The sequence below is a fragment of the Amia ocellicauda genome, chromosome 5 (genome assembly GCF_036373705.1).
Source record: "Amia ocellicauda isolate fAmiCal2 chromosome 5, fAmiCal2.hap1, whole genome shotgun sequence".
Classification (NCBI taxonomy): Eukaryota; Metazoa; Chordata; class Actinopteri; order Amiiformes; family Amiidae; genus Amia; species Amia ocellicauda.
Genome location: NC_089854.1, coordinates 4,993,095 through 5,017,204, shown reverse-complemented (window position 1 = coordinate 5,017,204; position 24,110 = coordinate 4,993,095). Strand labels below are relative to the sequence as shown.

Sequence of the window (24,110 nt, the reverse complement as noted above, 5' to 3'; positions counted from 1 at the left end):
CTATTATGTTACCACCACCTACAAATAAAAATAAATAAAACAATCAATAACCTTTTTTGGGTCTCAAGTGCTGTCTGTCCTTGATGCCTACATTGCTAACAACTTGAGTTTCACACTCTTTCATTGATCCCTTCCTTATGCAGGGTCAGTAAAAGTATGGGGGAATCGGGTGGGTATTTAATTTGTGCTTATCTCGCTTTGAAGTATAGAGATCTTGATTTTTCATTTCTGTGTTTCATCCGACACGAAGCTGCTGCTAAATAGGTTTCCGAGACATGAAAATGAAAGCTCGTTAGCCAATTTGTGTTCACTTTCATTCTCATCAAGTGGTTCTCCGGGACTCGATATTCCTTTTATAAAACCTCCATAGATTGATTCCACAGAAACAGCTGGTGTACAGTGGGCAGTAATATAGTAATATACTGAGTAAAATATTCTGGATATTGTTGGAAAGAGATTGGAAAACTCTCTTCTCTTCATTGCAGTATAATCTCAGCATCAAACCACTGGCTGTGCTCCGTCTGTTAGACTTGTTTCCAGAAGATGGGAATCCTTACTGCTGATTGGCCATCGAACGTATGACTCACTTCTGATTCACTTCTGATTGGCCATCGAACATATGATTCACTTCTGATTGGCCATCGAACATAATAGCATGCGCTGTGAATTTTTACGTTTCCACCATTGTTTCCAATGGGATAGTTGGTGTTTTTGATGGATTATAAAGCAATTAGTATTGTTCATATCCATTCAAAAAGCACAAGCTGGTATCAGGGTGAATCGTAGTGCACAGATTGTAGGGGGAGTTTATTGGAAATAAATAATAATAAAGTAGCTGAAGATACTTTGTTTGCATTATTTTTTGTGGTAGTCTGCATGTTAATATCACTGCACAGAAACAAAGAAAAACCTGAAGAGGAAAGAAAGTAAAGAGGAAAGAAAGATCCTGTTGAGATCTTCTGTTTCTCCTCCTTTCTTTCGCACAAGCCTGGTGTGTTTGAAATCCGTCATTTCTATTGAAGGTGGAACACACCGCAGGGGCCGTTTAATTCCACATAACATAATGACACGGTTTTCGACTGAAGTCCTGTCTTTCCTTCATGTCAGGATCCAGATTTGTATGTTTGTTTATTATTATTATAATTATAATTATTTTAGACAGAGAAGTCCCATCACAGTGCTCCATGCTCAAAAACTTGCTTGTTCTCACCTCTCTTGTTCCTTCCCTTTCTTTCATTTTCTTTTGGACCACTTTTCTTTCTTCTCCTTGTCAAGTTGGTCTCATCAAAGCAGCCCTTGCTTGTCATTTAGGCAGCATTTAGCCGTGCTGGCGCTTGATGTGGCGCTGCGCTCTTTCTTTGAACTGCCACTTTTTTGATGTGCATTTCAAGTTCCTCTAAGCAGCCAGAGCTCGTGCTCTGTGCTCAAGAAGATCAGAGGGGGGTTATTAACACAGCTTGGTGTGTGCCGTGGAGGGGGGGAGGGGTTATTCTACTCACAGAGCCTTAAGTGCCCAGGCGAGTTCACAGAACAGCATTTCGACATTGCCCTGTATAGTCCTTTTGGAACAAATCTAGCAGAATGAGATTGATTAGATCAGATGTGGTTGATTATAAACCTATAGGTTGCGTGGGAGATATTTATGGCAGCCTTGTGTTCTCAATAGCTGTATCATCCATACTGCAGCAGGCAGGGCACGCCTGGCTTCCGATTTTGATTTTCTTTTTCTTAATGTTTGTATTGATCTATTGATCGAATGATTTATATGGGAAACATGGCGTAAAACAAATGCACGGGGGTTGATTTTTGCACATCCGCGTGGCACGCTCCCAGCATGCTCTTTGTCCGGTAAAGAATATAAAAATGAAACGGAGAGACGCACAATCACAGGAGTACAGTGCGCCCCCTCACCCTCTCCCGTGTAAACCAAGCACAGAGCGGCGAGACTCGCTGCCTGTCAGCCGAAGCGAAGGGAGAGAGCGTGTGTGTTGGAGTCGCTGACAGCCGGTCTTGGCTGGCTTCCCTCTCTGTGTGTGACTCCAGACCCAGAGAAGATTCATCGAGCCCCCATTCAGAGCGGGGCACGACCCCCTGAATGAATGACAACACTGTAGAGGATCTGCCATTACAAAGCGTTTCAATCCACTCCGGTCTTTATGAGCTGCTGGCATTGTTCATTAGACATTGAGTGCAGTTATCTACCTCCTGTGATATATTTTAACTATTATATTATTGTTGTTGTTATGTATGTATGTATTTATTATGATTATTATGAAGAAGGAGAAGAAAGAAACAGCCTAAAATATATCCCCTCTCATTCATCATAATGTCTAACCAATCTAATTTCCTATACATGAAAGCAGCCGTCATTTCTTGGGTCTGTATGTTTTTATGCGTCTGGCTCTATAAAAAGCCTCCGTGCAGGGAATCTATATAGGAACCCCAGTGTGATGAAGGAGCTATTTTTAGCCATGACAAGGATAATGAATCTTTAAATGATAAACCCCCATGGAAGTGGTGACATCACGGTTCCGCCTATTTCAGAAACGATGCCGTCTGATTGGCTTGTATCTACAGAGCAAAATCATGGCTGGGAAAATGGAAGAGATTAGTGAGCCTCATCATGTTATTTCGACTGTATTTCCTGCTGACATGTCCTTTGTTAGTTTGATTAATAGCACCCTGTAGATTCATATGTTGTTGTTTTTTTTAAATTGCAGATACTAAATTAATTGGGAAATATTGATAGTATTGCCGTTTGAATGTTGTGCAGCGTCATCCGTGCTAGTTTTAGAGGGTGTTCCCCTTCTTGTTGGTTTTATTGGTTTAGAAACAAACTTTTTTAGATGCGTATGTGTAACCCTATATCAGTGTGTAATATTTCCAGGTTATCTGTGGTTCAATAGGAGACTGGTTTTGCAAGTTGTGGAATAGTGCAATACTAAAAACTGAACGAGACATATCACTATTATTATGTTCCTTTCAGTGGTATTTTACTTAGATTTGTTATTTCCTTTTTTCTTTAACCAGCCTGCATAAAGGAACAATCATTACTATGCAGTTTAAATAAACTTCTTACTTTAATTACAATTAAACATTTGCTTTTTCCCTATTTTCAATTTTCAATTTAAATTTCTCTGAGCTTAATACATAATTTACAGATTAATGTTACTTTTTCCTTTCCTTTCCTATCCTCCCCTGTACACATCGTCTGCCTCTTTCAGATCATAACCACCAACCAATTAATTCAAAATATGTATTTTACATTTTTGCATTAGACTCATTTATCAACACTTCTATATTACATAGTATTGGTGCATTTTTTTTTTAATACACATTGCATTACTGCCAAATGGAGGATTATTTACATCGTGTTTAAAAGACACGCAAAGAGATTTCGTAATTTTTTCTTGCTGCTATTATAATTATTCAAAATTTCAAATTAATTCTGGTTGGCTTTTTTAAAACGGTAAACATATTACAAACTTATTTAGTTTCTATCATATTTCTTTAAACTTTCAAAGATAACTCACCAGAAAAATGTTTATCGGCGCCCAGCATTGATCAGCCCGTTCCCTGGTTTATTAAGAATGGTCTATATTTTTATTTCAGTTATTTTATATATTCTTGTCTCGTATATTCATTCCTTTTTAGAAAAAAAAAAATCCTTACTATTTCTCTGTTAGCTTATTTCCCGTCTCTCCCTGCTAGTTGCATTTTTTTTTTTTTAAGAAAAAATTATTTGAAAGGGGTCCCTGAACCACCAGCTGTCAAACACACAGAGAGAGAGAGAGAGAGAGAGAGAGAGAGAGAGATGAGGGGATCATCTTTGCACCATTTTCTTTTCCCCTTAAGCCAAAGAGGTGGTGATTTGATATGTCTTCGTCCTGATCCTAATTACTGCCGATACACAATCTTAAACAGTGGTGAAAATTGCTCTACAGCCCATTTTAATACACCTTAAATGTCCCACCCTTTACAGGCCGCTGAATAATGCATAGTATTTGATTTAATCTGCGCATTTGCATGAATATTTTGATAGCAGAGATTACCTTTGGAAATAGATCACTTTTAAAATGGCAACAATTGAGTCAAGGCTCGGCACCTCGTTCCTCCCCTCTGCGGACACATTCTCACTGTGGACGGGTTACAGCAGCGCTTTCCACCTCTGGAAGAGCCCGGCCCAGGAGTCGTGCAGTTCATTAGAGATACAGACGTCCTACACGGTGTACAAACAGGGGAGAGGTGCGGCGTAGTCAGTTGGGGTCTGCTTTTAACCAACATGGTGACGCATCACAGTACAAAGCTGTCTTTGTCACACAGTGGTCATTCCATGCTTGACTTCAATCACACAGAGTGCATCTGGGAGGAACTGGCTCTGCTCATTCCCATGCTTCTATTAAGACCAACTGTTTTGGCTGCATTTGAAGCTGTTCTGTGGATCAGAAGGACTGTAGAAGCCACTTAGACAACAGTGATCCCACAATTAATTAAATATATCATGAGCAGATGTTTTGGGGAGCTGGCTGTTGTCTGAATAGTTTTTATAACGAAGTATAAGTGTACAGAGACATCCAGAGGCAATTGTTCATTGTGTGTGTTTCTGGGTGTTCTGCAAAAACAACAAAAGCAGTGGAAAAATATATATTTTGGTTCATTACTTTGAACAGAATCTGTGTCTGAAACTATATTTTAATTTGGCATCTGGTGAATGTTGATGGCTTGGTTATTTTCCAGACCAACACAGAACTTGGTAAAGTCTGTATCATAACCAAAGAATAAACTACAATAATTACTTGGGGGAATAGATTTATTGTTCTAATTGACTCTTTCTGCAGGTTGTAATATTCATAGTCGCAGTTGTAGTAGCTTCTGTGTCATAAGTCACTACTGCCATACTAATAGCACTTAATAGATATAAATACATATTTATGAAGGATTTACAGCATGAGTAGCGCTGAATTAGTTCGGGAGTGCCCGCACAACCGTGCATTTTCCACTAGCTCTTTGAAAAAGAACGAGAGAATTGAAGTCATCTTTCTGTGTTTTTTCTTTCTTTTTTCTCTAGAAAGATAGAAGTTAGAATTTTCCTCACACAGCATTGACAGAAATCAAATCAGCCTGTTCTATTGTTTATGAATGTTTCTTATTTATATATACACTCGCCTAAAGGATTATTAGGAACACCATACTAATACTGTGTTTGACCCCCTTTCGCCTTCAGAACTGCCTTAATTCTACGTGGCATTGATTCAACAAGGTGCTGAAAGCATTCTTTAGAAATGTTGGCCCATATTGATAGGATAGCATCTTGCAGTTGATGGAGATTTGTGGGATGCACATCCAGGGCACGAAGCTCCCGTTCCACCACATCCCAAAGATGCTCTATTGGGTTGAGAGCTGGTGACTGTGGGGGCCAGTTTAGTACAGTGAACTCATTGTCATGTTCAAGAAACCAATTTGAAATGATTCGACCTTTGTGACATGGTGCATTATCCTGCTGGAAGTAGCCATCAGAGGATGGGTACATGGTGGTCATAAAGGGATGGACATGGTCAGAAACAATGCTCAGGTAGGCCGTGGCATTTAAACGATGCCCAATTGGCACTAAGGGGCCTAAAGTGTGCCAAGAAAACATCCCCCACACCATTACACCACCACCACCAGCCTGCACAGTGCTAACAAGGCATGATGGATCCATGTTCTCATTCTGTTTACGCCAAATTCTGACTCTACCATCTGAATGTCTCAACAGAAATCGAGACTCATCAGACCAGGCAACATTTTTCCAGTCTTCAACTGTCCAATTTTGGTGAGCTTGTGCAAATTGTAGCCTCTTTTTCCTATTTGTAGTGGAGATGAGTGGTACCCGGTGGGGTCTTCTGCTGTTGTAGCCCATCCGCCTCAAGGTTGTACGTGTTGTGGCTTCACAAAAGCTTTGCTGCATACCTCGGTTGTAACGAGTGGTTATTTCAGTCAAAGTTGCTCTTCTATCAGCTTGAATCAGTCGGCCCATTCTCCTCTGACCTCTAGCATCAACAAGGCATTTTCGCCCACAGGACTGCCGCATACTGGATGTTTTTCCCTTTTCACACCATTCTTTGTAAACCCTAGAAATGGTTGTGTGTGAAAATCCCAGTAACTGAGCAGATTGTGAAATACTCAGACCGGCCCGTCTGGCACCAACAACCATGCCACGCTCAAAATTGCTTAAATCACCTTTCTTTCCCATTCAGACATTCAGTTTGCAGTTCAGGAGATTGTCTTGACCAGGACCACACCCCTAAATGCATTGAAGCAACTGCCATGTGATTGGTTGATTAGATAATTGCATTAATGAGAAATTGAACAGGTGTTCCTAATAATCCTTTAGGTGAGTGTAGATAGATGCATACATACATAGAGATAGATAGATAGAAACATACATACATACAGATAGATAGAAACATGCATACAATTTCCTGTGAAATAACTTGAAGCTGACAAAATTAATTGGCATCAATCACCATTGTTTATTCAATATTTAACAGAAATCAGACTGTGCTTTTGATTTTGTTTTTCAACATAATATTGTAAATAATAAAACAAATGAAAATGGCATGGACAACATGATGGGACCCTCAACCTAATATTTTGTTGCACAACCTTTAGAGGCGATCACTGCAATCAAATGTTTTCTGTAGCTCTCAGTGAGACTTCTGCACCTGTTAACAGGTAGTCTGGCCCACTCTTCCTGAGCAAACTGCTCCAGCTGTCTGATGGGTGTCTTCTCCAGACTGCACGTTTCAGCTCTTTCCATAGATGTTCAATAGGATTCAGATCAGGACTCATAGAATCCTTCTGTTCAATCTGGGGTTGATTTTCCTCTTGTGGCCGCACCCAGGGAGGTTGGCTACAGCTCCATGGACCTTGAACTTCTTAATAATATTTGCAACTGTTGTCACAGGAACATCAAGCTGCTGTTATTTTCTTTCTGATCTCCTCAGAGAACTCTCTCCTTTGCTTTCTCTGGTCCATGTTCAGTGTGGTGCACACAATGATACCAAACAGCACAGTGACTACTGTCCTCCATTTAAATAGGCTGAATGACTGAGTACAAGATTGGAGACGTGCAATACTAATTAAAGAAACAAATTAGTTTGGAATGTCACTATAATCCAATTATTTATTATCTTTTCTAAGGGGTACCAACAAATGTGTCCAGGCCATTTTAGAATATCTTTGTAGAATGAGCAATAATTCATCTCTTTTCACAGCTTCTTTGCTTTATTCTATGACATACCAAAGGTACGGTGGCCCTGAAGTGCAAAACACAAATGCAAAAAGAAAAACGCAATTGCAAAAAAAAAAAACGCAATTGCAACAAGAAAAACACAAAAACAAAACAAGAAACACAAAAACAAAACAAGAAACACAAAAACAAAGATTTTTTTTTAATTATGGATTTGCGTCATCTACAGTCCTACCAATAGAAAATGTGTCCCGCCTTTTTGCATTTGAGTTTTTCTTTTTGCAATTGTGTTTTTCTTTTTGCAATTGCGTTCTCCTTTTTTCCCACTTCAGGGCCACCGTATCAGGGCCACCGTACAAAGGCATGCAAGTATACATGATGCAATAGCTTTTAATTTCATCACTTTTCAGGAGGAATTTCAATTTCAATGAGCTGTAAGGGTACCAACATATACAGATACATACATACATACAGTGAGGGAAAAAAGTATTTGATCCCCTGTTGAATTTGTACGTTTGCCCACTGACAAAGAAATGATCAGTCTATAATTTTAATGGTAGGTGTATTTTAACAGTGAGAGACAGAATAACAAAAAAAAATCCAGAAAAACGCATTTCAAATAAGTTATAAATTGATTTGCATGTTAATGAGGGAAATAAGTATTTGATCGCCTATCAATCAGCAAGATTTCTGGCTTCCAGGTGTCTTTTATACAGGTAACGAGCTGAGATTAGGAGCACTCTCTTAAAGGAAGTGCTCCTAATCTCAGCTCGTTACCTGTATAAAAGACACCTGTCCACAGACGCAATCAATCAATCAAATTCCAAACTCTCCACCATGGCCGAGACCAAAGAGCTGTCCAAGGATGTCAGGGACAAGATTGTAGACCTACACAAGGCTGGAATGGGCTACAAGACCATCGCCAAGCAGCTTGGTGAGAAGGTGACAACAGTTGGTGCGTTTATTCGCAAAAGGAAGAAACACAAAATACTATCAGTTTCCCTCTGTCTGGGGCTCCATGCAAGATCTCACCTAGTTGAGTTTCAGTGATCATGAGAACGGTGAGGAATCAGCCCAGAACTACGCGGGAGGATCTTGTTAATGATCTCAAGGCAGCTGGGACGATAGACACCAAGAAAACAATTGGTAACACACTACGCCGTGAAGGACTGAAATCCTGCAGCGCCCGCAAGGTCCCCCTGCTCAAGAAAGCACATGTACAGGCCCGTCTGAAGTTTGCCAATGAACATCTGAATGATTCAGAGGAGAACTGGGTGAAAGTGTTGTGGTCAGATGAGACCAAAATCGAGCTCTTGGCATCAACTCAACTCGCTGTGTTTGGAGGAGGAGGAATGACCCCAAGAACACCATCCCCACCGTCAAACATGGAGGTGGAAACATTATGCTTTGGGGGTGTTTTTCTGCTAAGGGGACAGGACAACTGCACCGCATCAAAGGGACGATGGACAGGGCCATGTACCGTCAAATCTTGGGTGAGAACCTCCTTCCCTCGGCCAGGGCATTGAAAATGGGTCGTGGATGGGTATTCCAGCATGACAATGACCCAAAACACACAGCCAAGGCAACAAAGGAGTGGCTCAAGAAGAAGCACATTAAGGTCCTGGAGTGGCCTAGCCAGTCTCCAGACCTTAATCCCATAGAAAATCTGTGGAGGGAGCTGAAGGTTCGAGTTGCCAAACATCAGCCTCGAAACCTTAATGACTTGGAGAGGATCTGCAAAGAGGAGTGGGACAAAATCCCTCCTGAGATGTGTGCAAACCTGGTGGCCAACTACAAGAAACGTCTGACCTCTGTGATTGCCAACAAGGGCTTTGCCACCAAGTACTAAGTCGAAGGGGTCAAATACTTATTTCCCTCCTTAACATGCAAATCAATTTATAACTTTTTTGAAATGCGTTTTTCTGGATTTTTTTGTTGTTATTCTGTCTCTCACTGTTAAAATACACCTACCATTAAAATTATAGACTGATCATTTCTTTGTCAGTGTGCAAATGTACAAAATCAGCAGGGGATCAAATACTTTTTTCCCTCACTGTATAGATACATACATACATACATACATACATACAGACAGATAGAAACATACATACATATATACAGATAGATAGAGATATACATACATATACAGATAGACAGATACATACATACATAGATACATATAGATAGATAGATATATACATACATATAGATAGGTTTTAAAATGATCTTCCAAAAAACAATTAACACATTATAAACTTATACACCAAACCATATAACCCAGCAAGCCAACAAGAGATGCTGCCAATTTTACATACATACATACATACATACATACATACATACATACATACATACATACATACATACATACAGACAGATAGATACATAGATAGATACAGATGTATGCAATATGACATTTGGTTTCCTATTTAACAATGCAGTGCAAGTACTTAGCATTTAGATGACACAGAAAAGAGCAAATGGGCAGCAGATCCGCACATTGTGAGTGTTTTGTAAAACATTTCCCAGATAGTTTCAGTGCAGGGTGCGAGTCGGCGGCCAGCTGCATCACAACACAAACACTTCCTGTGATCCCGAGCTCAGAGTGTTGGCGATGCATCTCAATTCCCAGCCCCAATGTTCCTCGTGCTTACACACATTATCCGTCTGCTGATTGACTACTTGGCGGAGTGATTTATTTATTTATCTCCCCACGTTTAGTTTAATCTCAAACCGTCTACAAAGGCCACTAACTCTGACCAGGGCTGGACTCTCTCAGGTTAATTCCCAGTCAGACGCCATTCCTCTCACTGTCAGGTCTAAAAGAAGGCTTTAAAGCAGTCATGGCCAACAGTTTTATCATTATTAGTTTCCAGAACTGCCCATATTATAACATTTGCAGGAATGAATGAGGCAGAATGGAGCATGTAATCCTGGGAAGTGACCTCGGAGCGCCTGGTCCTGGGGAAGCCAGTATCAATTACAGTAATAGTGGGTATTTGAATGCTTCCAAGTCAAAGTCAAAAGAATCGCTCTCTCTCTAACGGGGTACTAATGGCGCTCAGTGTCTGCACCGAGCCGTGCGCTAATGGATCACTCGCCCTCTGCGGAGTACATGCAAACGCAATATGCCTTTGTTGCTATCTGGTACCAGCGCTGTTTCCCCATTTATCAGTCTATGTCATCTGGGCCAAAACAGTTTCTTAGCTAATGGAGTATGCAGCCCTTCCTTAAAAATACTTTATCGGTTACAGTCGGATGACAGATCGCACAGAGAGAGGGGAGCGGGGCGCCCCTGGAATAGAGGAGACTACGTGGGGACTTGATTCAAGTCTTCAACATCATGAAAGGCATCGACCACATCAAACCAGAGGAGCTTTTCCAGATCAGCAGAGACACACACACCCGGGGACACAAATGGAAATTGGGCTTCAAGGCATTCAAGACAGAAAACAGGAGACACGTCTTCACACAGAGAGGCGTCACAATCTGAACAAACTCCCCAGCGATGTGGCTGAAGAGACAATTTGGGAACATTCAAAAACAGACTGGATAGGATCCTTGATCACTTAGTTATTATTAATGGACAACAACCAAGCATGATGGGGCGAATGGCCTCTTGTTTGTAAACTTTCTTATGTTTCTTGTGCTTTTTTGAACGTATCCGCTGAACAAATCTGTTTTTTCTTCCCCGTAATAAGACAATGGGAATCTGACGCGTAACGGACGTGTCACATATCAGGTCACAATGTTACACTATGTAGCGAGGCCAGTAAGCCTCAAGCTGTCCGCGTTCTTTAAACTGAGGTGTACTATTTAACATATTTCGATACACTTGCACTTTCTGAACTAAAATTACAAAGTAACTGCAGTGATTTCAATGTTTGATAATAACTTGTTTTAATCATTTCATTGTTTTTTAATCTGTTTATTTTCAGCATTATTTGGGTCATTGTTTTAATGTTATGTATATATATATATATATATATATATATATATATATATATATATACACTCACCTAAAGGATTATTAGGAACACCTGTTCAATTTCTAATTAATGCAATTATCTAACCAACCAATCACATGGCAGTTGCTTCAATGCATTTAGGGGTGTGGTCCTGGTCAAGACAATCTCCTGAACTCCAAACTGAATGTCTGAATGGGAAAGAAAGGTGATTTAAGCAATTTTGAGCGTGGCATGGTTGTTGGTGCCAGACGGGCCGGTCTGAGTATTTCACAATCTGCTCAGTTACTGGGATTTTCACGCACAACCATTTCTAGGGTTTACAAAGAATGGTGTGAAAAGGGAAAAACATCCAGTATGCGGCAGTCCTGTGGGTGAAAATGCCTTGTTGATGCTAGAGGTCAGAGGAGAATGGGCCGACTGATTCAAGCTGATAGAAGAGCAACTTTGACTGAAATAACCACTCGTTACAACCGAGGTATGCAGCAAAGCTTTTGTGAAGCCACAACACGTACAACCTTGAGGCGGATGGGCTATAACAGCAGAAGACCCCAACGGGTACCACTCATCTCCACTACAAATAGGAAAAAGAGGCTACAATTTGCACAAGCTCACCAAAATTGGACAGTTGAAGACTGGAAAAATGTTGCCTGGTCTGATGAGTCTCGATTTCTGTTGAGACATTCAGATGGTAGAGTCAGAATTTGGCGTAAACAGAATGAGAACATGGATCCATCATGCCTTGTTAGCACTGTGCAGGCTGGTGGTGGTGGTGTAATGGTGTGGGGGATGTTTTCTTGGCACACTTTAGGCCCCTTAGTGCCAATTGGGCATCGTTTAAATGCCACGGCCTACCTGAGCATTGTTTCTGACCATGTCCATCCCTTTATGACCACCATGTACCCATCCTCTGATGGCTACTTCCAGCAGGATAATGCACCATGTCACAAAGGTCGAGTCATTTCAAATTGGTTTCTTGAACATGACAATGAGTTCACTGTACTAAACTGGCCCCCACAGTCACCAGATCTCAACCCAATAGAGCATCTTTGGGATGTGGTGGAACGGGAGCTTCGTGCCCTGGATGTGCATCCCACAAATCTCCATCAACTGCAAGATGCTATCCTATCAATATGGGCCAACATTTCTAAAGAATGCTTTCAGCACCTTGTTGAATCAATGCCACGTAGAATTAAGGCAGTTCTGAAGGCGAAAGGGGGTCAAACACAGTATTACTATGGTGTTCCTAATAATCCTTTAGGTGAGTGTATATATATATATCAAATTCTCTATTTGATCAGCACATATTTTCAAAAATGTATTTTTTACGTGAATGAAAACAAATTCATTCACATCTTTTATACAGCTGCCATGGCTGTCTCTGCACCCCTTCACTCTGTACACACCACTGTACTGAAGAGCCTTTATACAGTTAATGTGTATATAATAATATTGGCTTTTTAACACTTAAAATACCTACAAACCATCGCAACCTGCTGTTATCACCAAACAACTTTTTGACACTGACACACTCACTCGAACTTTAACTACTTTATTATACAGAATATCAAATTACACCTACTCTTGAAGCTCAACAATCATCTGGGCTGCCTCTGATTCCTTACTATGTTTTACACAACTCTATAAATATCACTTTCATTAACACTGTCTCTATAGCCGTATCTGCATTCCTTCATTCAGTAATAATCATTGAATGCAGATTGAACAATCTGATGAATAGTGTGTGTGTGTGTGTGTGTGTGTGTGTGTGTGTGTAGGCACAACATACCACATACTGTACCATCGCAACCTCTTGTCACAACGATTTATTTTATTAATCAATGTTATTGCTGCCAACTTATATTTTACATATGGCAACACAGTGTTACTATGAGTTGTTTCTTACAACAGCAAATCCATGGACCTACTTTTAAAATCATCATGACCAATCTACCACCTTTACAAACTTCAAGCATTTAAACTATTCCTCTTCAAAACATAATATAATGGTCTTGGCCAGAGGCATCTACCCATCGCAGGACAAACTCTGAGAAAGATTCTATCATCTTTTTTAATCATTTTAACAAAGTATATAAATAATAATGTAGAAAACGATGACACAGTGTATGAAATCTGTAAATTGTATCTGTCCATGAACACAGATATGGCTTATATTATGATAATGATGATTTGCTTTGCTTTGATTTAAAGGAATGTACATCATCTGTTTAAGATTATTCTCTGCAGTGTTCGGGTTCATTAGACTATTTGATTAACCCTGTCGAAACTGTGTTGTTGTTTTTGTTTTCCATGGAGTTTTCTATGTCTAATCCTTTCTTGTTTTGCCCCTAGCCTTTACCCAAGGAACCGTCTTAAAGTGTTCAGATATGCAAGGGGAGGTGAGAGTCTTTTTCTCATTTTCTATCTCTTCTTAGTTTGTTTGCTATGTTTGCTGTTGGCTGAGAGACCCGTTACTCTGCTTGAATCCTTGACAGACTGACTGATATGCTGACAGTGGGGAAAAAGGAATAGACACACTGAATTAAAAACAGAACGACACGTGTGTACATTGTGCTGGCTTGTTTGCATAAGTGAGTCATTCTGTGACAAATCAAGTACCATATTAACACAGTAAGATCACATTTCAGTGCAACTTGTTCCTTTCAAAGATTGCACTCAACATTTCAGCTTGATTTCACTGACATTAATGCTTGTAACAAATGTATAAATGTAAGCCTTAATGATCTAAATGTAACAGTACAAGAATAACAAGAATAACAATAATTATATAACTCATCCTAAACGTAATAATAATAGCTAGGCATTTAGGTTTCCACAGGTGTCCTGAACTGTGGGGGTCTGACACCAGTCCAGTCTGTGTGTTTTCCATGTGTGAATATTTGGGGTTAAGCGTTCAAAACACCATTGGACTCCTCTGTGCTCTCTCACAGATGCACGCTGTAATGGCAGCTCAGACAGCTCTCCACACTTTGCTGAGATTGTGTGGCGCTGGTGGGGGTAGGGGGGGGAAGGACAGGATTGTAAGACAAATATACATTTCCCTTTCATTTGTCACTGCCACTTAGACAGCCCCCTCACGACGGCTGAAACAATGAGATTTCGCATGCACACGCGAGAGAGAGAAAGAGAGAGAGAGAGAGAGAGAGAGAGAGAAAGCGAGAGATAGAGGGTTTGAGAGAGAGAGAAAGAGGAGATCAACTGCCTCGCTCCACCGTTCCCAACCTATGACTGATTCAGATCTCTCCTGGTGGCTACAATGTGTCATTTTAATGTCTCTGCTTTGTCCCGAGTGCCGGGCTCTTTCAATCGGAAAGGCTACTGCATTACTAATGATTGTGTAATTGTATTTTTATGATATATATCTGGAACTGCGAGGGACTGCCGCCATAGCCTTTCAAGACCGGGCCATCTGTCAACCCTGGGTCTCTTAAGCAGTCGTTAAGCAGCCCCGGCACAAGACATGTGGGCCGGACAGAGAGAGAGAGAGAGAGAGAGAGAGAGAGAGAGAGAGAGAGACGGGGAGGCACCATTCCCTTCAGTGCAAGCCTGCATAAAGAGTATCCAGACCAGTTCTTCCACAACACGGCAGGTTACATTATTCACGGCAAATACAATGACACTTGACAGAACATGTATGACACGCATGCACACAGGTGCTTACCAGCAATAATATATGACAAGTCAGTTTAAAGAACATCCTCCTCTCAGAGATAAGTGGGTCTAAACCAGCCAATGCAGAAACACCAAGGAAGCGATGGCACCTCTTCCAATGCGTATAAATGCCCGGTGGGAATGTAAATGGAGAATATTGAATTGTATTCATAGTGTGAGTTAAGCTTTTAGATGAGATTTATTAAGATGTGGATGGAGGATGGGATCTTCGTTATGACGGCCAAATTAAGACGTTTCACGCAGCGTTCCGTGGTTTTCTCAAGAAAGGACTTTCTCTCCGTTTTTTTAATGTGGGCTGTGGCTATTCATAGGGAAATCCTAAGATTGATCTCCCCCGTATACAAAGAGAAAACCAAATAAATCACCGGCAATTACCAGGGATAGGGGAAGCTGAAAAAAGAAAAAAAAAGCTCATAAATATTTATTTGCGGAGCTTCAAATTTATGAAATTCTGTTCTGATTTGGAAAATCATATTTAAGTCTATTAAAGATTCATACAAGCAGTTTAGAATGTCAAATTTACAAATCTCTCTCATGAATCATTTATGTAAAAACGGAGAAGATACATACTTCTGCCAAACCTATACATTTAAAACATAAATATTCTTTAGTTTCATCATGAAGACCGCGCACATCCTTATTTTATTTTTCTTTTTTTTTCTCCCGATACCCCCCTACAGATCTGTATAATAGCGTCTGAGAATAATGCCTATATCTCTTTCATTTCCAAGTGGTCTCACGTGTACGAGAGCAGTAATACATTTTAAAGGGACTTATATGTCTCCAGCAGTCTCTGTAATAGTTCTCCATTTTATTAAATATGCATCTCAGGCCAAATGCTCAATTCATTTTTTTTTTCTTTTCTTTCTGGAACATTATCAATTCCTGGCAATTGCGCTTCTGCTAAATCTGTGCAATTGCTTTGTGCATATTTAATAGTCATTTGCTCAGCCATATTCACAGGAAGGCAGGAGAAAGTGCAAAGAAACCAAAGTGCTATTTTGAGCTACATTTTTATTTGGATTGGTCTCACTTTCATACACTATAACCTGCTCAACTTTAAGTATCGTACAGTATATATATATATATATATATATATATATATATATATATATATATATATATGTATAGTGTAGTATAGTATAGTATAGTATAGTATTATATTGTCTTGTATCGTAGCATAGTCCCAGAACCTCAGTAACATCATCTGTAGCTTTTTCTGCTGCATTATGGGATAGGTCATGGTCTGAGCACTTGTTGTTTGTAGTAACTGATGTTCTCTCTTTTTTTATAATGTTTTACCAAAATAGTCTTCCTTTTTCAGCTGAGTGCACTTCCTCTTTCAGGTCAATGAGATAAACAGTCTCTCTGCTCTTGTGCCGTAGCCACGTATGAGGTCTGTATCATGAGCACAAAGAAAAGAGATGAAGAGAGGGTACATTCAGGGCCGCGGATAATAGCCTGTTGATCACACAGAGAGCCGAGGTGGGTGGACGTGGTGGTGGCCGGCGTTGATTCACTGCGATCTGCGGAGAGACTCGTTGATTAGACTGTTAAATTAATGAGCTGCCAACGGTCGGACGAGAGCGCGGTGCCAAGTGCTCTTCTTCTGGTTGAGAACATTTCCTCCCCATCACGTTTTCTTACGCGGGAAGGAAAAGAAGAACTGAAACACCCGAGACAGACATTAGATGAGTCGAAAAAGCATGCGTAGATAGATAGATAACTGACACGAGTCAAGGAGAAATGTGGTCGAGTGTAGGGGAAGCCAGGCGTCTCCAGTGTAGCGCAGCGCTGGCGGAGGCGTGCGCAGTAAGCTGCAAAATGACTTTTCTAATTTACTATGTTAAAGTTGCCTGAGGGTGTTTCCGTGACGCTTTCTGGTGATGCTCCCTGTGTAATGCTGTCTGACATCCTCTCTATCTCCCTGCCGCTCTTAAGGTGGGCTTCAAAACAGTAATAATTTCACAGCAGACCGTTAGGCGCACATGGGCTAAATGAGCTGAGACGCTCTCGCATTGTAGAGCGATTAGACAGGCGGTGTAACAGACAGGAGCCGTGGGCATCTGTTCGCAGGACGATCCGCTAAAGATCCCCATCTCCGGCGTCTCCGGAGGAGGAAATGATTCATTCTTTCGATCATCGGCGAAATCAATCATTCGCACTGGGCCCGCTGTGTCAATGTGCCTTTTAAATTTGTCATCTTTTCTTTTCTTTCGCTTTCCCTTTTTTCTCCTCTCCTCCCCACTTGAGCACAAGTTCTCGCTGTGCATTCGCGGCGGCTCTTTGTGCAGAGCCATATGTGCCGAGTGCGTTGTTAAATATCAATCATCCTTTCACACCTTCTGCTTGTCCACGTGCCCAACGAGCCTTTTAAGAGACTGCTTAGCAACGTGGGAGAGCAGGAGAGACAGCGTTCAGAAACAGGTTGATTTCCAAAGCGTTTTGTCCGATTCTACTCCCCGCTTCTGGTAAATTAATCCATGGAAGTATAATGGTGCTACTTCAGGGTATGCTAGCACAGTACAATGAGGGAAAATGTGGGCATCATTCATTTATTCATTTTGTTGAAACAGATTTGGTTGAAACATATATATTTAGAAATAGAAGATTTTAAGAAATCAAGATATAAAAGTGTAATTAAAGTCAATCCGACATGGCCATTAAACTTTAACACCTATTACAAGTCAGCTATCATTTAAAATCTGGCCGCGTTCTATATGAAACAATTTAAAAACTGTAATACATTTGATAATTTAATATTTTATTATATTGCATTAAATACGAGAATACCGTGACACTAGCTCCAGACAACCAAGACAACTATGATATAACCAGAAGCTTTCTAGGGCACAGTCTTGACTTGGTAGCTCATGAGTATTAATATAAAACCATCTCTACATCTTGCTTATTCATGTAATGTTATAATAATAATAATATTACATTGTCAATGTACTTTCAGGAACAGTGTTAGGTTTTCTGATTTTCCTGGACATTTGGAAGGTAAAGTAACTTTTACACACTATGTTTTATAACAGCGCCTTAAATATGAATTTCTTTAGAAAAAACAGACTTGGCTTAGTGCTGATGTCATTTCTCTGCTGGAGTTTCCTGTAACCCCTTGACCCGCTGCTCTGAAATTATAAAGCACATGGGGGGGAATGCACAAAAATGTGTGTTATATATAATTTACATATGTATACATTTATTTACCTTAAGCTTTTCAGTGGCAGTCTTTTGCAGTGACTGCTCTGTGTGAAAGTCTACCTCTCCTGACAAGCGAGGACAAAAGCTGTGGCAGAAAAACACACAGCAGGTGTGTCGTAACCCCGAGCACTGACAAAATTAAATACGTACAAAACACAGGGGAGGAGAGCGCAGAGCCTTCATCGGCGCCGTCTCCTGGCTTCCTGCTGATAAAATTGCAGAGTACTTTCCTTTCTAGCTGCTCTTTCAGAAAATGTCAGTCGCGAGAGGAGCCACAAAAGGTGCACAACAGCTTCGCAAAATGGAGTGCATTGGCCCGGCGCTCCTGTCGGCTCGGGAGCGGAGACTTCACTTTAAGATGAGGAAACGTAGTCCTGAGATCTGTCAGTGCTGTGGTGCAGAGCATCCTGCCGTCAGCGTGTTCGAGCGAGGGCTTTCAGACCTTGTGTTGGAAGACCCCTCTGTTTCTTCCAAATGGATTATCAGCTTATTGAACCTTATGTTGAACTCTTTGCATGACTTCACCATTTCTTGTTACATAGATGGATGGGGTGAGTAATTTTTACCCTGTGCTGGGTAACAGAACTCTACTGAGCAGTGTTTCACTAAGGAAATCTATATTAACACTAACTACACCGTTTTGTCATTAGTATAGGCAGATGTTTACTTTTCCATCATTTTTGTGATTAAAAACAAGCACACAACAGGTTATCCTAATATATCTTAGGAAATAGAGGTTAACATTGATGTGATATACTGTTCAGTGTATAGCTTGTATCTGTGTAAGACCAAGTGATGATTTAAGAGATAACATAATATAACATTGCTCCTAAAGGATGGTGCCTCTTTAAGGAAATGTAAAATACCGTTACAACTGCACAGGCCTTGTTACGAAGATAAACTAAAGGTTCAGTAAGTCTCAGTATTCAGGATGTTCAGTTCCTTGAGGTTGGAAAGTCTCTGTTACCCGCATTAAACCAGATGGACGTTTAACAGCATCATTTCCTCAGAGCCCTCTCCAGAATCACAGCAACATCACTTCTGCTACGCTGGGAAAAGCCAGCAGGCGGCCGAGGCACATGGAAGGAACAATACAAATAAAACAAATCTTGCGGAGTAATGCTAAATGAGATGGCATATGCGTGTTGTTCTCTCACGCCCTGCGGCCGTGCTCGACAGCTGACGGAGCAGAGCGGGCACAAGATGGGCTCTCGCTGGCCTTTGCAAAACCGGAGAGACGGGCCTGGGACGCCGAGGGAGAGTAGAAAGGTGACACGGAGCGTATGCCGCGCAGGACGAGCGGCGAGATGGTGACGTGCAGCGAGGAGACGCACGCTGTCGTGTTCGGTGGCTCCGCAGATCCATCACCACATGCGGACATGCAGATCTGATGTGATCGGCTGCCTGTCACGCGGCCATCTGAAGTTTCCTGTCCTCCTGGTTGTTCCTCACTCCTTCTTTTCATGTGGCTGCCTCCCTGATGTCATCGCCGTAATGCATCTGATCTGTGCCCCAGCATTTCATATATGCCACTGACAGGTGCTGTTTATATTTCAAAAGCCGCTCCCTCTCTCCTTCTGATCCTTCAAGGCCTAGATTGGGGGATTTGTGTTTGCTTTTTATTTAATTATTATTGCTATCACTTTCCCTCTCTCTCTCTCTCCTCAGCAACGCAACGCTGAGGAGGGTAGTTCATGGCAGCTTGGGAAGAGGTGCTTGCAGAAGCAGCGGGTTCATTGATATTCTTCCGCTGCTTCGTTTTCCTTTTCAGTCTCCCGAGAGAGAGAGAGAGAGAGAGAGAGAGAGAGAGAGAGAGAGGTGAATTCCTTTTTCTTGCAGCGAAGAGGAAACAAGAAAGGATGTTTGGAGCAATCTGGAACCGTACCGTAACTTACTGTGGTCCCTGGAGAACTCTTCTGTGGTGCCTCTTCTGCAAATAAGGCCAAATCTGAGATATTTTATCCCTTCCAGTTTCACTGTAGCTCCGTACTAAAGTAAAAGATGTGTCTCACAAAGTTGTCTGGTTGGTGGTGTCATCTAAGTTATCCTGAATGGCAAACAAGACAGGACTTCTCTGAGAGCAGGTTCACACAGGGACATGGGGGAAGGCAGGAATAGTTTGACAGTTTCACTTTGAGGAACTCTGTGATGAACTTAGCAAAAACTTTGCAGCATAATATGATATGATTCGTAAACTAGGGTTACATTTCAGTCAGAAGAGGGTTGCGCTTGAATCCCAGGAATGTGCTTTAATGTCACAAGCTATAATCTTGTTGAACAAAACATATTATCGCCCACTGCGGCAGGCAGGGCAACACTGGTAATTGAACTCCCTCCAATAAAGAGCAGTAGCCGGTGTCTCTGCACCAGCCTGTCACGACACCCCATTATCGGCCATGTACCCGTGCTGTGTGTGTCAGATAGGAGCAGTTAGTCACACCACTGTATCTTGTGCAGCGTTGATAGGAAACCAAAGAAGGAAGTGACCTTTTGACTGGATTTGGTTAATAACCTGTCGTCCGCGCTCTTCCAGATTACCCGTAACCCTCTCTGATCCATTTAAAAAAATGTAGAAGAAGAAGAGAATTTCCAATGAAAAAAATATTTAAAAAAGATATGTAATTGCATATTATTTTAGCATCTGTGATTCCGAAATAATCTGTCCCTGTAATAGGGATCGTACCTCATCCAGACACATATTTATACGTGCGCAAATGGTGCGCGGGGCACCCCTCAGATCGCTCAATTTTATCTGTGTGCTGACGAACGAGCGCTGTCAAAGCTCAGCCCTTGGCAGAGGTCTGTTGCCATCAGCGACTGCAAGCCATTTAATATCCGAGCCATCAAATCCTGCAGCCTGGCAATCTCTCAGAGGCCCAATGTACCTTGCTGCTCGCACCGGGTAAAGACGCGGAGGTCCAGTCAACCGCCTGTAGCAACCTAAGCGTGGGTCTGTAGCCCAGACAGGATTTAAGTGTGTGTGTGTGTGTGGGGGGGGGGGGGGCTGTGAAGTTCATCAGTGTATCCATGTCTTTCTCTCTCTCTCTACTGGAGCTCCACTCTACCTGTCTCCCCAGAGCAGTGTAGTGCAAAATTAAATTAGACAAAATGCCGCAATACGTCTCCGTTTGCAGGCACAGCACACGTTGCGCCGCACGTCCTCAGGCAAACTAAAATCTTGCTCTCGCCTTCGATTTCCAATCTCTACCTCAGGTGGAGGATTCGGTAGCACTGTACTTTTGGGATACATTGTAGGTTCTCATGAACACAATTAACAGGAAGAAAATGAATTTGTAAATTAAATACATCTTTACATGTATCTTTATCTGTAAAAATGCCACTGTCAATCCTCTTGACCACTCGTTTTACTTTTCTGTTTATGGAACCTCGGTAAGCCACTCTGGGAGTCCGGCTCATAACTTCAGACATTCAGTCACGAAATCAACAGAAGCCTAAAAATAATTTAGGCGTATATGTTCAGAAATGTTCGATACCATTTCAATAGAAGGAGCCGACTACAAACCAGCGTGTGCATTTCTTAACATGACATTTCCACCACACTGATGATTGAAACATAGTCCCCACAGTCAAATAAAAAGCTTTACACTGCTGACACATTATTTTACTCAATGCTTTGCCGTTACCAGCATTGGGCAGCCCTGGAAACGGAATACATTTTGTAATAACCTTTCAGTCACAGCCTGCCTGAAAAGCAGGGTAAAGAAATGCATCCTTTGTTCAATTAAGTGAATAATTGCTTTACTTAAAAATAATCGGGAACTCAGGTGGAACCACACACCAGCAAGCCCCGCGGCCCTCTCGGATCAGAGCTACCCGTCGCCACTCTCTGAGCAGCGCTGCGGCCTCCCCCCACGTCCCAGTGGTGCCACCCTGTCCTCCAGGCCATCGCCGAGTGCGAGCGAGAGTGCGTTACACCTGTTTATTGAGCAGCGTGCGGCGGGGACTGGAGAGGGGTCAGGGCGTCCGGCTGTGTTGTGTGGCTTGTTATGCAGACCCACGCTTGCCCCGAGCTGCGTCGTGCATCATCGTGGAGACAGGGGACGGGGGAGGAGTGGATCTCGATGCAAATGAGAGGCAGCTCCTCTGTCTCTCCCTCCTGCAGAGTGACCGAGAGCAGCGTTCTCCAGCTGGGCCATCTTTATGGAAGTCGTGCCCCCTTTCTGCAGCCATCACGGGCAATTAGAGGCCATTAACACGATGCCACCCATACTACTTCCTATTCCACTCCCCCCTAGATCATCAACCCACTCTAAAAATCTCCCCAAAAGCCTTGATCTTTCCCTCAAAACCTCCTCCTCTGAGCCTTTCCCACTCTGAAGGTTATTGCACAGTTCAGGAGTGAAGCACAGTTATGTACAGCACATCACTTTGATCACTTTGAAGTTCCTGTTATCTTTGCCTGGGCTGATGGATGATTGTAGTAGAGAGAGAATCAATCAATCAAATGAAACACTTGACAAGGCCTACGCACAAACACAAGGTAACGCCATTCATTAGTCGTGATTAAATATGTTTGCAGGTTAGCTGAATGTTCAATATGGTGATTTATAAAGAAGACTGATGTAAAACATGCATTGCATGGAATGACGGTAGGAGAATTGTCTTCCGGTGACGTGAAAATAAAATACCCGTACGGTGGTTTTTAATAAGTCTGTGCAGTTGGAAAACAGACATTTCCTTGAGTCCCCTCAGGCCGGGACCAATTTGGAGGTTTCTGAAGCTCGGTGTAAACATGACACGGACTGTCACTCATCCGCAGTGGGAACATTCCCAGATACAGCTGCTTGGTCGTCAGGAGGCAAGGGAAACGCTTCCCCAGTTGTTGCCTGTCAAATCTTTAACCGCCTACAACTATCCTCACAAACCCCAGATGCCTCGCCATGCGCACGGCTGGATGTTTCGCTCTCCTCCACGGCGCGCAGCCTCTTCTGCACAGTGTGAGAGAAGCAGTGGTTTCTGGGACATCCTACCTAGACCAGTTTTTTTTTCTATAACCCAGACAGACAAAAGCAGATAGGTCGCCTTTTTAAGTGTCACCAGTACAATTACAGATTCCTGTTCCTCATTGCATCACACAGTCCTGCCATATCAGTAAGATCAGCTGTGGCACAGAAATAATACCTGCACAGTACCAAGCAAAAATGTGTGGAGATACAAACACAGCAGCATTTGCAAGCTTGGGCATCTGGTGCAAAAGGTTGATTTTTTCACCAAGGGCACAGAAATGTTGTCAGGGAAACTGTACTGTGTTTTGCGGGTGTTTGTCTTAATGGTAAAGCTTGATATCACAGATCAAGGGACCGGTGGAAACGTTTCAGAGCAAAAAAGTTAATTCATGCCTGACTGTTACAGGTTACTCAAGGACCGCAGCGCCAATTAAATCCCTTTTTCTCTGCAGGCAACTGCGAAGGCATGATATTGTCTTGACGATGAGTAGTATTTATTAGTGATGAGGTTTTAACTGGCTCTTCTTCTGCCCACATTCAGACCTGCATTTTGAACCGTATCTCAGAAGCTGAAAAAGCTGAAATATGCCAGAATGAACAAGCTTTGGCCAGTATTGTGCTTACTCAGGAACCGACGTCTACTAATTAAAAATACATTTTCCAGGAAAACACTAAACGGATTTTAAATATACTTGTACTTATTATATAGCTTTAACGATCGCAGGGGGATAGAGAAATGCCATAAGGCATAATAGCTGAAGGCAACATTTACCCGGCGCAGTGCAAATTAGGAGCAGTTCTCTGTTTATGCCTAAAGTCGACACCGTGTTTACTCTGTGTGTTCACCGATGTGGGACTGCTCCCTAAAGTAAACAAAACACGTTTCAAGTCATGGATTCATGTGCAGATATACATCATTAAATAAATGAAAGATCTGATAGCTGCTTGATTATTATTATTATTATTATTATTATTATTTTTTTTTTTTTTTTTTTATTATATGGGATACCTTGATTACTAATCTCTAAAGCCTGGTCTCAACAACCT

General features: G+C 41.8%; 1 protein-coding gene across 1 annotated transcript in view; it reads left to right on the top strand.

Annotated features, from left to right (window-relative positions):
* The window catches only part of tafa5l (TAFA chemokine like family member 5, like), a 52,565-nt gene that overhangs the window by 28,032 nt on the left and 423 nt on the right, over positions 1-24,110 (top strand). The window contains exon 4 of the mRNA XM_066705664.1: positions 13,549-13,595. Within this exon, the coding sequence (XP_066561761.1) occupies positions 13,549-13,572 (24 nt within the window). The 3' untranslated portion in view covers positions 13,573-13,595. The remainder of the gene's footprint in view (positions 1-13,548; positions 13,596-24,110) is intronic.